The sequence below is a fragment of the Aspergillus fumigatus genome, chromosome 2, assembly GCF_000002655.1.
Source record: "Aspergillus fumigatus Af293 chromosome 2, whole genome shotgun sequence".
In the NCBI taxonomy this organism is placed as follows: domain Eukaryota; kingdom Fungi; phylum Ascomycota; class Eurotiomycetes; order Eurotiales; family Aspergillaceae; genus Aspergillus; species Aspergillus fumigatus.
This window is the reverse complement of record NC_007195.1, coordinates 2,386,728-2,402,381: the sequence shown is the minus strand read 5'-3', so window position 1 is coordinate 2,402,381 and position 15,654 is coordinate 2,386,728. Positions and strand designations below refer to the sequence as shown.

Below are 15,654 nucleotides of genomic sequence, written 5' to 3'. Positions count from 1 at the left end.
TGCATAGCTATCCTAAATGTCGTACTATTCCTCCTACAATCTTGCGTCTTCCAATTGTCTCCAACGTGGACGACAACCAGAACGAGTGCTCAAACCTTCGACAACAGGAAGGAGGTTGCGCTTGGCACATCATCGCCATAGCTGAGATGCGCGGGCGTGATGATCAAGGTTCCGTCACACACCAGGTCGCCGAATGCACAGTATATCTTGGTGCGATCTGTGGGGAAATTCGGGATCCGTCCTCCGTCCTGCTTGTTTCGAGTGTCACCAAACAGGACAACCCCCTTGATCATATTCTGGACGTTGCTGGGGAGATTCCGGATGGCACCGTGCATGACAGCTGCTCCCTGACTACACAGTTTTTTTTTTAGCTGTCTCGATTGCCGTGATGAAAAGAAGGGGAAAGTACCTGTATCCACCAGCGACGATCTTTGTGTCCGGACACTTGGATGCAGCGAGTTTAAAGAGACCCGCTGCCTCGTCAATAGCAACTTGGCTCGTGCCCTGTGGAAGGAAGTTGGAGGCAAGATCAGCGATATAGGCTGGTCCAACGCCTTGACAGGCCACTTGGCCTGGACGACTGAGTTTGAGAGCATTGCAGACTCCGGGGCCGGTGGTGATCCCCTTCCTTCCGTCAGTCTACCAGAGTCAAGGACTGGCATAAAGTATACATACCAGAAGACCAGGCTCGGTGGAGCCCCGGGCAAAGATGAAAGTGATGGGCTCGCAGGGACCAGTCCGAAGTTCATCCCCCGTAATGGCAGCTGTCTCATTAGCATGGAGACTGATTTGCAAGGACAGGGCACTTACTCTGCCGCACGTCAATGGCCACGGGGCTGGCTACAGCCATGGCCGCGAGGGAGAGGAGTGCAAACTTCATTTTGAGAGGGCTGGAGAGATCTTAATCTGCTGACAATGATGCTGCTGCTTCTGATGCTTCTGCTGCTGCTGTCTGGTATCAATCACATCCTCAAGGCTTCCTGGACGCTCTCTTTATACCCATGGACATCTTGCTGCTCAACGGTAGCTGTTCACAAGTCGACCCGGCATTTCTCTTCATCTCTCCCAGCAATGTATAGAAATGAAGCCTCATCCTCGGTAGGAATGCTGCTGTTTTCGATGGCATTGGTCAGAAACTGGATGCGAGGGTTTACTCAGTCCGCTGGCTCCTCAGAACCGAGGCGAAATACACGCATCCTCGTTGAGGAGGGTTGCATTTCTGCTGGCAAAGGGTCACGAAGACCCTCTACCGGGGGTTTTAATATGTTTCTACCCCATATTTCGCGATTTCTCCGCACAAAAAGTCTTGGCTGTGTCCAGGATGACCTGAAGAAACCCATTAGCGGCGCGGCATTCGTATATTAAAAGATATGTACCGTGCTTGGCTGGTTCCTCTCGGTATTTAGGATGACTCTGTGTCGTTTTAGATGAAACTGTATGCGGGGGAGAGTCTTCTTACGGACCAGATGTCCGAGGGTCTGTGTTCTTGCTGTCGCCAGATATTCCGACAGGGACACTTGACGAATTGATGATGGCTGTTGCACTTCGTGTGTCCCCTCTTTGTTCCGACTTTTTCACGCCGCGAAAATATAAGGTGATGTTATACTGGCACTGGTTGGACTGTCGAGCATGCCTTAGGCCCTTAAATAGACTTGTCAATCAAGGGTTCCGGCTTCACTGTCGCCAACTGGCTTCTCATTGGTAAATCCCTCAGATATTGTCTCATTCATTCATGGCCATCCCTTCGAGCTACTGGTTCAGTCAACTTGATGGGAGTTCGGTAATCTTGGGGAATTGACCACACGCCAACGCCTGGGGAGGGGCTTCAGGCGCACCCCCCTTTTTAACAGCAGAACGAAGAAATCATTCCGTCGATTCTAGCATGACCACAGTACGGCAGACTACGGAGTGCAGCTCAATGTGGACTGTTGGTAGTTTTACAATGTTTACATGCCACCACTCCTGCACCCCCTAAAAGTTGCACACACTGCACTATCCCTAGTATAGTAAATTCAAGATATTCTCTAGAGGCATCCTATGTGCAATCAAAGCGAAGTAGTAAGTAGATATTCAATTAAAAAGCTTTAATTTTTAACTTGCAAGTGAAAGTTAGCGCCATGCTAGTTTAGAGCTTTGACGCGACTGCAACTATTCTCCCCATCCCCGAGAGAGAGAACAAAGCGAAAGAAGGATCCTGGCGCTAGAATGGGTGCAATCACTGCTGTTGACCGAAAGGCGACAAATTGGTTGTCACCGTGCCCTGTTGTGTAATCTCAGCCGCCAAGTCCCAAGTCCGATCCCAATACCTTGACAAAATTGGATTTGCCCCTTGGGAGTTGGGCCTGCTGAGAGCTCTTTGACTTTAATCAAGAAACCAAGAGCAAATGAACAAGAGAAGACGATAAAGCTCAAATCCATGCAAGTCGTCTTGACGCCTTTCCTCCGAATAGGCCAGTTTCTGTGGGGTTAGAATGGAATATACACAGTGGGCAACTACAAGAGACAGTTTGGCTTGCAAGGTACGACGCTCCTCTAAACACATAAAAAACAGTAAAGATCTGTCTATAATGGACTGTTTGCAAACAGGAAAGCAATGAACCTATAATTATAAAAAGTATCCGTCATTTTCACCTCCAGAATAAGCGTGACGTGTTGAACCACTTTCAATCTCGTACTCCCTATATAAGCCCTTTAATCAATGAAGTAGTCCAGCCATCTAATCCACCAGCCATAGTCCTGAGATATTTAAATGATCATCTTCTGAATGTGTCTGTCTCTCAAAGCTAGAGATTAGATATGTTGCAAAAAGGGTTTTAGAAGCGCTGAAAGTTCTTTATGAGAATAATTTTGTACACACAGATAAGTGTAATAATTATCTAGGCTGGCTATATTTACTATTTTATCCTTTTTAAAGATATCAAGCCCGACAATGTTCTTATAAACTATGGCTAAGGGGACGTGCGATTTATAGATGTTCAAGTAGCAGACTGTGGGAGTACAGTTTCTTCAGATTCTGCATATGTGAAGGATGGTGACTTGATTGGAGCATCTATCTAGAGGAGCCCTGAAGCGCAGCTCCAAATCGGCTGGGGTACACCAGCAGATATATAGTCCTTTAGAGCATTAGTATATTCATCCACCTCCTTGAGCTGCTAAGCCATGTTAACCCTGTACTAGCTTATAACCTTGCTATATGGAGGCAATTTTTTTCATATTCAAACCAGATATTCCTGCAGGTTATGATGATTATGAACTAAAGATTCTTCAGAGGTAATGTGAGTTCTTAGGGCCCTTTCCTTTGACATATCGCGAAATATGCCCTCTGGAGAAGTTGGAAGTCTTTACATATATCATGCAAGGTATTTCCCCTGAAAGGAGAAAGCTTTTCTCCCAGATTTCAGAACAGGAGATATCCAAGGAGGACAAGGAGTTTGTTTTGAAAATAATAAAGATTGACCCAAGAGACTGACCTTCCGCAGCAGAGCTTTTGGAAGACAAGTGGTTTGCGCCATAATGGAATTAGATTCGCAGAGCATGACCAGGAGGTGAACACTCCATAGTAAATTGTAGAGCTCTATGTGTGACAAAACATTAAGAACTTTGTCTCCCTGCCAACCCGCTAAACAGATGAGGATGAAGGATCAACTGAATCATCACGAACCCCAGGTTCAGCCTGGTCGTTTTTACGGTGGGACCTTGGAATGATTCGAAGCCTCCTGATTCTGACACTTCCACAGAGTTTTCAGTTGGATAGTAGATAGGTTGGATTATCCTGATACTTTCTATGACCAATAATCCGTTTGTGAGACTTGCCCAAGTTGGCATGCAGCAATCCTCCAACTGGACCAGCCTGCATGGCTGATTGGCGCGGATGGTGACCCGATAGCGGTGCTGGATGGCAAGTTCCGGGTGCGCAAGGTGCGAGGGCTAAGAGTTGTGGATGCGAGCGCTTATCCGCCTATTCCGGGGACGTTTACGGCTGTTTCGACGTATTTGGGTGTGGAGAAGGCGGCGGATGACATTGTGAGTGACTTGGTGGGTTGATCCTCATTATAGTGGCATGGACGGTTGCATATGTAGATAATCGCCATACGGCTGGGCATTACTTTTTTTATAATCTGTCAATAGTTCTATAGAAATGTACAATAGTGTATTGTTGTGAACCGTCACTCACAATGATTGATCGTATATATCACATCATATACTTCCTCCTCGACACAAAACCCAACTCCACCAGAGCGTCACTGATCACTGGGTCTCAGCTGAGTCCAAACCTGGTTTATTTATAAGGGCATAGACATTCTGCGTGATCTGCGGGAACACCGAGGGCTCCTTGTCATGCTGTGGCTGGTCATGACGGAGAGAAAGGAGTTCTGCGTTCTGTGACAATCACTCAAACGTAGAAGATTGAACAACTCGTAGAGTGCCTGTTCGACTTCGGTCTCTCAACATGGTGGACCGTGCTGGTGCTGTTCAGAATGGACGCGACGTCGTCCACCGTATGGTCATATCAGACCAAAAAAATCGGTTCGATAATTATCAGTGCCGTAATTGACCTTAAGAGTCTCTTCCCGAAGCGACGTAATACCAGGTACCCTCCCTTCTGGGATGAAAAGTTGTGGATGGTGCAGATGCAGCTCGAGTCGTGCTCAGCTGCGCGCCGACGGGCAACTACTCCAACAACCAATTCAGAGCGTTGTTCACGAGCGCCTCGCTAGTCAGACTGTGATCGTTGAGGAGAGCAGACAGCTTGCCGCTCTCTCGGTCAGATACTCGGGTGTGCGATGGCGGAATCAGAAGCGAAGATTCGGGTCTGATGCTCCCCGTCAGCCCCAGGATCCCGGATTCATCGCTGGTATTGTATTGTGATGGTCGCGGGATGCTTGAGGGTTGCGGTCCGGGTGTTTGCCGCTCCGCCAGGATGGCAGTGTGTTCGATGACAAAGCGGGCCAGCCAATGGTCCAACGTGAACGGATTGCTCATGGTATCTTGGTAAGTGGTTTGGAAGTCTCGGAGGCGGGCAATCTAGGCTTGTTAGCATCAGGACATAACTGATTGGGGGATGCTAACTCACCGACTGCCGAATAGCAGGCCAATGCGTTTTCAATCCCATCAGGTATTCAAAATTCGAGACTAGGCGTTGCCGTGCGGTACTCAGCTCCGACAACTCCTCGCTCAGCATCAGAATCTGCATGTAGACACAAGAGCTGACGATGGCCACGTGCCCGTAAAGGAAGTAGTCGAGCTGGCAATCGTCCGCCTTTGTGGAGCAGTCAATGATTTCAGAGATCGCATTGGCGCTTTTCCTGCATTGAGCAATGCCGTCTGCAGTAGATGCTGCATCCCGAACTGCTCGTGCATCCAGAGAGGGAAAGAAAAGCATTTGTCGGAAATGATGGTAGACAATATGCATGGCGAGGAAATTACGTCCCAGCCCCTGTTTAGCAAAGAACGCAAGATTCTTGGAGCTATAGGCCAATGTTGGAGGCAATCCCCGCACCCATCCGTCCAGACACTCCTTCAACAAGGGGACCTCGCTGAGGTAGGCGTCAAAGGCGATGACTCCACGACTGAGTCGCGTTAGAAGGACGCTGATTCGGGTGTATATGCCCAACGTCCCGGCCATCTGCGCCCACATGTCACATCTCGACGAGGATGGAACGGGCACCTCTCGCAAGAGTTCCGGGTCATACGTGTGAAACGCCACATCGTCTACCTCGGGGAGCACATTGAGGTTCTGGAGAGAAGCCCCCGAGTTCACAGACATGTCAATGATAGTCCACGGGTCCGCAATCCGAATGGAAAGCCACGTCCGCCTCCGCTCTTCTCGGTGTACAACGGTAGAGTTTGGCGGCATGGCCCATAGAGAGAGCACTTCGGCGTGTGTGCGGGCGATGCCGATGTAGGCCTGCTTCGCCTGCGCATCTCCTTCTCCCCCTACGAGATGTCCCAGGAGAACTGCACCCTGCACCGTTTCTAAGCTGGGATAGTTTACTCTCTCCTGGAATAAGCGAATGGCCTCGCCTGCATAGAACTTACCACGTGACTCTGGAGCAACACCATTGAAGACAGTATTCTTCGAAAATCTGCCATTGGTCAGTTTCCGCAACTGCTTGAGCATTGACTGACTTACCTTGCAACGAGCGCACACATGGCATGCACATGCATCAGCGACGCTCGGCCTTCATTCAGCAGCCGCATAAAGCTGGCCTCGTGAAACAATGTATGCGCAACATTGTGGATAGACCGAAAATACAAAGTCACCAGCTCCAGAAAAAGAGCCGGCGTGGCCAGCAAGTACAGATCCAGCAGAGGTTCCACGGGCGGTAGCTCCTGGATCCTTGTCACTGGCTTAATCACAGCAGCCCGTGGAGGTTCAGGCGCTGGGAGCTTCTCTGTTACAGGGTGATGATGATGGGACGCCGCCGCAGCGCCATTTGTCGCAGCAGCAAACACCCCGGGTTCCGTACTAAGGCTGCACGGAATCGCCAGGGACAAACAGAGTTCGCAATTATTGTACTTGTCCCCAGCAGGAACACAGCGTCTCTTGCGAACTCTGAGCAGCGAGTTTTGCGTTGGTCAGCTTTATTCCTACGCCGAAATGTACTCAGTGTAGTTCTTACCGGCAAGTTGTGCACGCCCCGGCCCGTGGCCTTTTATCTCCGACGACCATGATGGAAATGATTATTGATATTCATCAATTGGCTCAACCTCATGCGCAATTAATTGCAATGGGAAACCATACTGAGTGGACTAGTCGTATAATAATGGTAGCATTAGCGAGGAAGAAAGGGAAAAAAAAATTCAGACTTGAAGTCGCGTTGTTGTTGCTGCTGGATGGTGACTAAGCAGAAAATAGGGAGACGCCAAATATGTGTCTGTGTGTGTGTGGGAAGGATTTGTATGCACGCTGGTCTTACAGTAAGACTTCAACTACAGACGTCTGGATTTAGTGATTGACAGTTTGAATCTGTTGATTGTGATAAAATCGATCTGTGTACAAATTTGTAGCGGCCTCAACTCGATCACCGCAAGACGGCGACGAGATTACTCGACTTGGGCCGATGAATCCCTTTCCCGCCAACTTATTTTGCCTTCTCTAGAGCAAGACTCCCTAGCCTGGCATTGGACATTTTGTCGCTCTGTCGCCCTGTTCTCTCACCAGAGTCATCATCAATCCAGTTCTGCCAACCACTCTGCAGAGGAAACAACCCGCGCCTGTCTTGACAACACCTTTTTCATCAAAACATCATGAACCTCTTGGTCTCTGTCCATGCACAGATCCTCCAACACAGTCAACTGGTAGTCCAGATCAGCAGCCTGCCGAACAGTTGACAGCACCGCACCGCTGGTGATCAGCCCGACGACGACCAAATGCTCCGCTCCCAGACAGCGAAGCACTAGGTCTAGATCCGTCGCGGTGAAAGCCGACACGCGGCGCTTGGTGATGATCGGCTCGTTGGCATCCGGTGACACGATGGAAGGGATCTCCACGGAGATATCACCTTCGTGGAAGGATTGTGATTCTCGGACTCGAGTACCCATGGTGCTGCGCGGATGTGTGTCGGGGTATCCTTCCCGGAAAGCTGTCTTGACGTAGATGACTTTGACGACGGATTTGCGAGCCGCCTTGATGACAGGAGCAAGGCTTGCAAGGTAAGTATCTGGGTCGTCTAGGCGCTCGACGATCCCGTTCTGGATGTCTAGGACGAGGAGGGCGGATTTGGTCATGTTGCACTCAATTGGGGTGTCGCTCAAGGAAAAAGCTTGTACAGAAAGTCAAGACTTAGCGAATACAGTGCAACTTGAATGAGTCGCAGTGCAACGTGAAAAAAGGAGATAAGCTTATGCATGGTTGTGATCCCAGATCGCCTTTTACATCCAAGCATCCCGGTTCCGCTTCAGACAAGCCGGTACCGGCTATTGACCGATTGCACACTTAGCCTTGTGAGGAGTGGTCTGGTGCATTGTCACCTTTGCATGGAAACTCTATGAAGATCTTTAAGAGAAGGGAAGACTTTTCGTAGCAAAACAATTTCTCATCGGAATAATGTTGGGAAGTGGTCACTTTGTGGAGGCACACTATAATACACGCCTGTTTGGAATACAAAAAGGGAGGTAACACCACGACTTCTGTCTCTGTTCATCGATTTCCCATTTACATCAACCACACACCTTCAGGCCAGCCAGAGAGTTGAGGTCAGTGGGAATAACGCCAGCCGCAACAGCATCTAAAGAGTCAGCACCTGTTGATCACCAATCCCTGGTCTGGTAAGGAGCAGCCCACCTTGGTATGACCAACGATAATCGCCCAATTGAGCCTTCCAAGTCCAGAAAATCCAGCCCTGCTGTCTCTCATATGCCGTGACCTGTGCGGCAAACCACTTCTTGTAAAAGTCCTTGTTAGAGTCAGGCGACCAGTCCGAGTTCCACTGCACGTTGTCAGGAACGCTCAGACTCCATTCTCCCACAATGGTCGGGGTGTTGCTGTTGAGCTGGTCGCTGCAGGATGTGCTGATGTAGCTGTCCTTGGAGACGGCGACGCTGGCCCACTTTAGATAACGGTGGTCGTCGTAGGCGGCGTAGTAGGTGTCAGTCAGGGACTCGTTGGGATCACCCGAGCCCCAGAGTCTGTCCATCATCTGGATGTGGAGGTAGTTGTTCCTATCGATGTTGAGGCTTTGCTCTGCAGCGCGGATTCTCTGCGGTCGAGCGTGAGAGTGAGCATCGTCTCCGTGCCTGCATGAGATCGACTCACCTTGAAAGCATTGGGGTAATAGCTGCTCCGCATTGAGCCGACCTTGCCAGCATCTTGAACAGGCTCATTGACAACCTCGAGCATTCCAACATTGCGGAACTTGTCGTTCTGGTGGATGTTGGTGGTCATCCACTCCAGGAACTTCAGCGCCCCCTCGAACTGATAATCCTGGTAAAATCCAGCGATGGGCGCATACTGGCCCGTAAACGGATTCTGCGGCGTCTGGGCCCCGGGAGCACCATGCAGATCAATGATAATATACAAGCCCGCATCACTAGCCCACTCACACAAATTCTCCAGGTACTGCAACCCGCCTTGAGGGAAATGCTCACTGTCCGAGTAGACCAGGTCCTCGCGCATCCAGTACCCGACAGGGACCCGGATGGTATTCAGCCCATAACTTACCATCTCAGCGATGTCATCCTGTGTGATCCAGGAGCCCCAGTGGCTCGCAAAAGCACTGTTCGCGTTGGCCTGACCCAGGCGCGAGACGCAGTCGAACTCGGATTTCTGGCCGCCGCAGCCCATATCCGACCACGCCTTCTCTGCGATCCATGGCTCGAAGACAAATTGGGAGCCCAGATTCACGCCCCGGATCTTGCCGTTCGAACTCGTGAAGAGGTTCGTCCCGTTTGTTGAGGTGATCTTCTTGTTGACCTCGGGCAGCCAGGCGGTTGCCAGGCCCGATAGAGCGCTGAAAGCTGCGAGTCTTCTAATCATTTTAATTGAGCTGCCTTTCACAAAATATCGACGCAAAGAGAAATGCGATCCGCATTCCTGTCAACACAGCTTGATGATATTTACCTTATTTCTGACCCCAAAATCTGAAACGCGGATCAACATGCGCCTCAGCACGACAAATAATGCTTCGCTTCCAAAGTCCCAAAGTCATCGTCATTAGCCGCCCCTGAGCCTGAAGATGCCGATCATTTGCGTATGCTGTCGGGTTTCCCCAGGCAGACTGTGACGTGCGAGACTAAGACTAGCCGCTAGCATTCCGTCGGTTGTCGAGATACGCTGGAGAACGTGAATGGGCAGTAGATAAATTGGAGGGCTATTAAAAAAAAAAAAAAAAAAAAAACCTGCTGCCTGGCGATCTTCAATGCTCGGTGTGTTGACACGGATCCAGACTTGGGGTTGGAGGAATCAAAGGGGTGATCCGGCTGGTATGGTAGCATCGAAGAACGGATCTAGGAAACAAGATGCAACAATGCAGAACATAACCCGACCCCTCAATTCCAATGGAAATATAGTACTATAAGCTCAAACAGTCTAATCCATAGAAGTCCCTGGAAATGAAAGTCCAAGTGATCGTCGTCTAAACGGACTTGCCTGTTTGGGAAAATGGTGTTCTTCAACTCACCATCCCATCATAACATCGATAATGACCGGAAGACCCCCCGATCGTGAGTTGTGTCTCAGTTGCATTCAGTCCAAGTAAGCTACCAGGCTCATCATCGTGCTGTTCAATTTCCGTGTCTCTCCACGCAGTTTTCGACGATGCTTATTTGCTTTCAGGGGGAAGGGTCTTAATATCACTGTCCAGTGGCTTCTAAGAACGATTATAGGACAAATGGCTCCAAAACATCACATGCATCCTTCTCAGTGGACTCTCCATGTCAGAATCCTTCGTTGATCCAACCTCGACTGAGAAAAGTCCATAGTCCGGCTACAGATGGAAACACCATCTAATATGGAATTGAACCAATGTGGCTACAATCGAGGTTGACTGGTGTCTACAGCCCATAATTTCAGTATGTCCTCGGAGGCTCAGACCCAATCTCCTAGCACATAATGTTTGCTCACTTTTCCATCTCCTGAGACATTTCCACCAGATACGATGGGGCCAGGCCCGGTATCAGCACATGAATGCGTCAGAGACGAACAAACGGGGCCACTACAGTAGCACGGTCCTGGCCTCGAAGGCGCAACATTGAGGATATTGGATATATACTTGGAATTTGAGACCAGGGGATCGCAAGAATAGGGGTGCAGCCTGCAATTGCGCGATTCATCGACCGATATTGGATTCATCACTGGCGAGATAGTGTGCAGTTTAACCAAGAGAACTAGCCGCAAGGCGTCAGGCTATCCGGACTTGGTAGTCAAGAAAGAGCTGCATCTTGTCCTCTCACTGTCGGTCAAGGGGGGAGATCTGACAGGACACATTGTACAGCATCACATGTGACGTGAACAGCTTTCCGTCGCTGGCCTCGTGTACAGGGAATTTCCGGCTCCATGATCGGAACTCAACTGAGGACATTCGTATTAAGTTCTGTTTGCTCAATGGACTGCAGCCCCTATCTCGCTGACCACCTGAGTCAGTTGATCCCATTTAAACGAATGGCCACGAGTAATCGCTGCATACGGTCAAATTCGGGATCGCGTCCGAGTGCTTGATGGCACGATCCTCCATCTATCAGAAGCCGACACGACCCGCTGGGATGGTTCGGATGTAAGGTTCGAGTTCATCCGAATGCAAAGATGACCTGATCAGCCATCCCGACCCAGGAGATCCCCAGCACGGCACAGAGTCACACTAACGTGACTACTCCATTTCTCACTTGCGGTGTATGCGGAGGTACTGGCACGTATGCAGTTCGACATTCGTATCTCGACTCTCAGCTCCGAGAGCTTCGATCACATATCGTGTTTGGATATCTGCTGCACCAACGTTTCTACTAGCTAGAAACGGCAGACTTGACACCTTTTTCCGCTCGGTGTTTTGAGTTCATTTGACATGTTCAACCCACGCTGTCTAAGTCACATCCAATCCATGATATGTATGACTACGGAGTGTAGAATGTAGAGTTAGAGGTGAGCCAAGTCGCGAGCAGACGCCATATTATGCAACAGCCATGTCACGAAATGTGTCAGATATCACGGAGTACAGTCCTAGTTCCGCCAGCTTCCGTCTCGGAGCCGAAAATCACGGATGTATCCGTAACAAGTCAACAACCACAGCTAAGTAAAGACGATATCCAATTCGGTCGAAAACGAATCGCTCTTTGCCGATCAAGCAATACGTAGTTGTTACTGGTTACTACTTCGTCTGCACAGTTGACAGTAATGATAGATCCGGCATGTTGAGTACCTGTCCTCAGGCTACTAGAGTTAGTCAAACGGTCAAAGAGCCACATTCGGAGTATAACTTACCTCTCCGCTAAAGTAAAGTAGTCTTGGCCTAGTAACTTCCATTGTCCGATCCTTGGGTCTGGCCTGACTACCCAAGAGAGACTATCTCGGGTATCTTGGGTAGGCCCCCGTGATCTATTCTCGGGTGGACCGGGAGCTCCGCTCGGAAGTCGTAGTTGGTTAGTTCTGCTTGATGATTTGCTGGATTGCTGCAGAGTGGCTTTGGAATAAAATGAAGTTTGCACGTTGCTCCTGTACGAGATGCACATCATGAGATGCGACCCCAGTGCTCCGTAGGAAATAGCCCATTCCAGCCGACCTCCCATTGTCTATGGTCACTCATACATCGGTTCGGGGTATGATTATATGCGGTTAGGACGGATATAGTAGATCTATCATCTCAGTGTAACCAAAGTAAGTACGCAGATGTCAAGTTCCAATCTATAGAATTTCGACGTGTCTAGTCTGAAAAGGGAAAATAAAGGAAGAGCTTATGACAGGTCCTGTGACTTGAATGCGAGATGAATCACAACGTCAAAGCTAAAAGGAATAGGCTTGGCTCCTTTTACCCTACAGCCGAGTAAGTACGGATACCTACCTGAACCCCCTGTGTAAGCTACGTATCTGCAAAGTCAATGTCAGACAATCAACAGATTCGTTATCGGCCGAGGCGGAAATACCTCGGTCGGCTTTAAGCACGAACCTCATGAGTGGGCTCGTGGATGACAAACCAGGGGCGCATGGTTGTAGTGCATGAGGGACTTGTAATGCCGCCTCATGGACTACAAATACGGCACTTACCTAGGTAACTTACTACCTATATGGAGTGATCACTCATTCACCCGTTCCCTACCATGAGCATTTGGGAGTACTCCCGCCCCTCGTAAGGTGCTCTCAGATGGGTTTTGGTTCGGAAGTGAGACAATGCGACATTCGTTAGAAAAAAAGTGCTAGAAGCTTGATTAAGATCAAAACGCTCCAAACCGCTGCGAAAATGCTTTTCGATCTCATCTAAACGGGTATATATGCAGGAATGATGGGATTTGCCTACCACCAACAATCATCTCAAAAGATCGGTATGTGTGTCAAATGCGGGGCTAAATGTACAAGGCTGTCATTATCGCGTGTCATAAATTTGTTCCCATGCCCATACTGGGAAATAACATCACGTCGGATACGCTGTCGAGGATGGTACGCATGCTCTTCTCCTGCGGCCCAGGAACATTTTCAGAGAACTGAGCTCCTGTGGTGCCGAGAGTGACCGACGGCGAGGACACAGGAATCAGCATCGGAGCGGTGATGCTGGAAACCGTGTTGGTGGGTTCGGAGCCCGCGCCCAATCCTTCGGGTTCCTTAGCACTCAATGCAGCGCCGATTTGCCGGAGGGCACGGAGTGACGAGGCAAGATGTTTTGCAGACTCTGACTGGCTGTTTTGATCCTCTTGCCCTCCGGCGTACACATGATCCGTCAGGACAAGTTCAAGCCTCCGAATGAGGTTACACGCTCGAGCGCGATATCGGTCCTCGAGATGTGCAACCAGCAGAAAGGCAGACGCGATTGTGCGCTGCAGGCTGATCCAAGTCCGGGAACAGTACGGGTTGAATGAATGTAGCTCGACAAATGCGTCGATTGTGTTCATCAGGCTCGTCAGACAATCCTCGCGAATTATTGCCCGCCGCTCGTCGTCCAGATGTGCATCCGGGTCTAACGAAACGCGACAAATAACGGAGAGATAGTACGACGAGTGTAGACGCAACTCTGTCCGCTCGATATGATCCGCCAGAGTGGCGCAATGGTCGGGAGAGCGTAAATGCGGGGCACCTTCGGCAATGATCCGTCCGAATCGCTGCTTATACTCTCTAATCTCATGGTATCGCAGTTGAGCATGATGCGGATACATTCGCATGCGCAGCATTTCCAGAATGACAGAAACTAGCCGGCAAAGCGTCTCAAAATACGATCGATGACCAGGCATCGATTTGGGATCATAAGGAATTTCCGGCTGACTGACCATCGTGATCGACGGTCGATCGTATGACAAGGAGAAATGACTGTTCTGAAAAGCCATTGCCCACCTGTTGAGCATCATGAGAATGGTGCCACTCGTGGTGAAAAGGGGCAACCGAGATCACACTTACCACACCCTCCTGCGAGCTGCTTGGACATCACGCGCAAAGCCTGATGATTCTACATGAAGACCGAGGACCATACACATACGCTCCGTCATCCCTGTGAGTATGTCGTTGAGTGTGGAGTCATGGACGCTGTCGAACAACAAGATCGCTCACCTAGCAACGTGTATGACGCGCCCGCGTTCATGTTATAGGACAAGACGTGACTTATGATCAACAGTACTTGGATCACTTCAAGGGTTGGTTGCGACACATAGTTCAGCATCCGCAAACAATGATATGCACAGGAAACTGGACAACGGTTAGCCGAAAAAGGTGACTCGGTGATGGAAAATTACGGACCATAAACCCAGGAGGTCAACTGGCGCTCTTTAGTTGGCAAATCTGACAGTTGACATCCGGAGGCTAGCACGGCGAAGAGGAGACTCAAAAATGCCAGGCTCATCCCGAATGGTTTAACCAAGCCATTGGTATCTGGACGGTACACCCCTCCGGCTGCCTTGCGGCCTCGCAAAAGGCGATTCATATCTTGTTCTAATCTGGCGACATCTGGAAGGACCGGATACAGTACAGCTGCGATGTCTCTATAAAAGCCCATAAACCTGCGGAGAAGACCTCGATTAGTAAGGCAAAACAATCGACCATCGAAACCAATTCCCATACCGTCGACATTGGTCATCATGGGGTAATACTCCACAAACGCCAGCGATGTTGAATGTATACGGATCCGACGACCATAGGTCGACGAACGGATACGCGGCCGACTCGTTTCCCATCGCCAGCTCTGCGAGAAGGTCATCCTTGGGCAGCGCCTGCGCAGTGCCCTCGGCAACTTTCGACCTGTTCAAAATGTCAACTAGTGCCGACCTCGACCCTATATGGACGGAGCCCGTCCGGAGCGCGTCAGGCTCATAGATGCCTTCGGACGGCGGAGAGCCTTCTGCTTCGGGAGAGATGTCCGTGACCTGATTATCGGGTTTCCTCCGTGCGCGTGTATCGAATAATGTGTGCAAACTGCCCAGGATCTGTTCCATTGCGCGCATTTTGGCGTTAATCTCATCCCATTCTCCCTGTGTGATCACCACGGTATCCGACAATGGCTCCTGATCGGGAGTGGAATCGGTACCTGTCCCCGTTCCAAAGGAAGCATCGTGACCCGAGATATTTGTCGTTTGGTGGTAAGTCGGAGTGTATGCCGGTAGAGAGGAGGAGTGCGGGGTTTTAGGCAGAGATGTCGTCGCAGTCGTGGCTGTCGGTGTAGGTAGTGGATATGGGTCCTTGGGAGGCGGGCGGCCGTAGGAGCAGTTGAAGTTGCGCTTGACGCAATTGCCGCATGGTACATTGCGATCACAACGGACCTTACTCGCACGACACGGTAGGCAGGTCTTGCACTCGCGGGGCCTGCGCCGGATAGGATATGTGGGCATTGTGTGTGTCCCGGAGTGCGGTCTATCCAGGCTCTCGTCCCTGCCACCCCGCCTCGGGCAGATGGGGGAAGGATGGACGCGAGGGAGGAAAAGAGGAGAGGAGAAGCGGAAGATTGGCTGTGTGACAAGATAGACCACGCGGAGTTTGCATAGGAGTATTTTAATTAATATTAGGCATCCTCGTGGTCGATCAGATATGGT

The 15,654-nt window shown here is 50.1% G+C and overlaps 7 protein-coding genes across 7 annotated transcripts; 1 reads left to right on the top strand and 6 right to left on the bottom strand.

Annotated features, from left to right (window-relative positions):
- Window positions 1–89: 89 nt before the first annotated feature.
- On the bottom strand, window positions 90–880 carry AFUA_2G09380 (cutinase family protein; the record flags this gene model as incomplete). The annotated part of the gene is made up of 4 exons (XM_750180.1): window positions 90–351; window positions 410–624; window positions 676–764; window positions 811–880. The coding sequence occupies 4 exons, from the start codon at window positions 878–880 to the stop codon at window positions 90–92; spliced, it is 636 nt and encodes a 211-aa protein (XP_755273.1).
- A 2,654-nt stretch (window positions 881–3,534) lies between these two features.
- Window positions 3,535–4,080, top strand: AFUA_2G09370 (choline dehydrogenase family protein; the record flags this gene model as incomplete). Its single annotated transcript, XM_750179.1, has 3 exons — window positions 3,535–3,545; window positions 3,819–4,035; window positions 4,057–4,080. The coding sequence occupies 3 exons, from the start codon at window positions 3,535–3,537 to the stop codon at window positions 4,078–4,080; spliced, it is 252 nt and encodes an 83-aa protein (XP_755272.1).
- Window positions 4,081–4,174: 94 nt separating this feature from the next.
- On the bottom strand, window positions 4,175–6,769 carry AFUA_2G09360 (putative C6 transcription factor). The gene is made up of 4 exons (XM_750178.2): window positions 6,624–6,769; window positions 6,134–6,556; window positions 5,075–6,086; window positions 4,175–5,025 (listed from the first exon to the last, which is right to left on the bottom strand). The coding sequence occupies exons 1-4, from the start codon at window positions 6,671–6,673 to the stop codon at window positions 4,672–4,674; spliced, it is 1,839 nt and encodes a 612-aa protein (XP_755271.1). The 5' UTR covers window positions 6,674–6,769; the 3' UTR covers window positions 4,175–4,671.
- A 44-nt stretch (window positions 6,770–6,813) lies between these two features.
- AFUA_2G09355 (cysteine hydrolase family protein) lies at window positions 6,814–7,831 on the bottom strand. The gene has a single exon (XM_750177.2). The coding sequence runs from the start codon at window positions 7,729–7,731 to the stop codon at window positions 7,174–7,176; it is 558 nt and encodes a 185-aa protein (XP_755270.1). The 5' UTR covers window positions 7,732–7,831; the 3' UTR covers window positions 6,814–7,173.
- Window positions 7,832–8,231: 400 nt separating this feature from the next.
- Window positions 8,232–9,478, bottom strand: exg4 (glycoside hydrolase family 5 protein; the record flags this gene model as incomplete). Its single annotated transcript, XM_750176.1, has 2 exons — window positions 8,232–8,702; window positions 8,759–9,478. 2 exons carry the CDS (start codon window positions 9,476–9,478, stop codon window positions 8,232–8,234), a joined length of 1,191 nt encoding a protein of 396 aa, XP_755269.1.
- A 3,542-nt stretch (window positions 9,479–13,020) lies between these two features.
- AFUA_2G09340 (transcription factor domain-containing protein) lies at window positions 13,021–13,980 on the bottom strand (the record flags this gene model as incomplete). The annotated part of the gene is made up of 1 exon (XM_750175.1): window positions 13,021–13,980. One exon carries the CDS (start codon window positions 13,978–13,980, stop codon window positions 13,021–13,023), a length of 960 nt encoding a protein of 319 aa, XP_755268.1.
- A 666-nt stretch (window positions 13,981–14,646) lies between these two features.
- AFUA_2G09330 (Zn(II)2Cys6 transcription factor domain-containing protein) lies at window positions 14,647–15,453 on the bottom strand (the record flags this gene model as incomplete). The annotated part of the gene is made up of 1 exon (XM_750174.1): window positions 14,647–15,453. The coding sequence occupies one exon, from the start codon at window positions 15,451–15,453 to the stop codon at window positions 14,647–14,649; it is 807 nt and encodes a 268-aa protein (XP_755267.1).
- Between the last annotated feature and the right edge of the window lie 201 nt (window positions 15,454–15,654).

Bases quoted from the DNA above. Each gene is read 5' to 3' on its own strand.
- AFUA_2G09360 (XM_750178.2), bottom strand. From the start codon at position 6,673: ATGGTCGTCGGAGATAAAAGGCCACGGGCCGGGGCGTGCACAACTTGC. The intron at 6,557-6,623 runs GTAAGAACTACA...CTCGCTGCTCAG, and splicing joins GGGGCGTGCACAACTTGCCG to AGTTCGCAAGAGACGCTGTG. The intron at 6,087-6,133 runs GTAAGTCAGTCA...GACCAATGGCAG, and splicing joins ATGTGTGCGCTCGTTGCAAG to ATTTTCGAAGAATACTGTCT.
- AFUA_2G09355 (XM_750177.2), bottom strand. From the start codon at position 7,731: ATGACCAAATCCGCCCTCCTCGTCCTAGACATCCAGAACGGGATCGTC.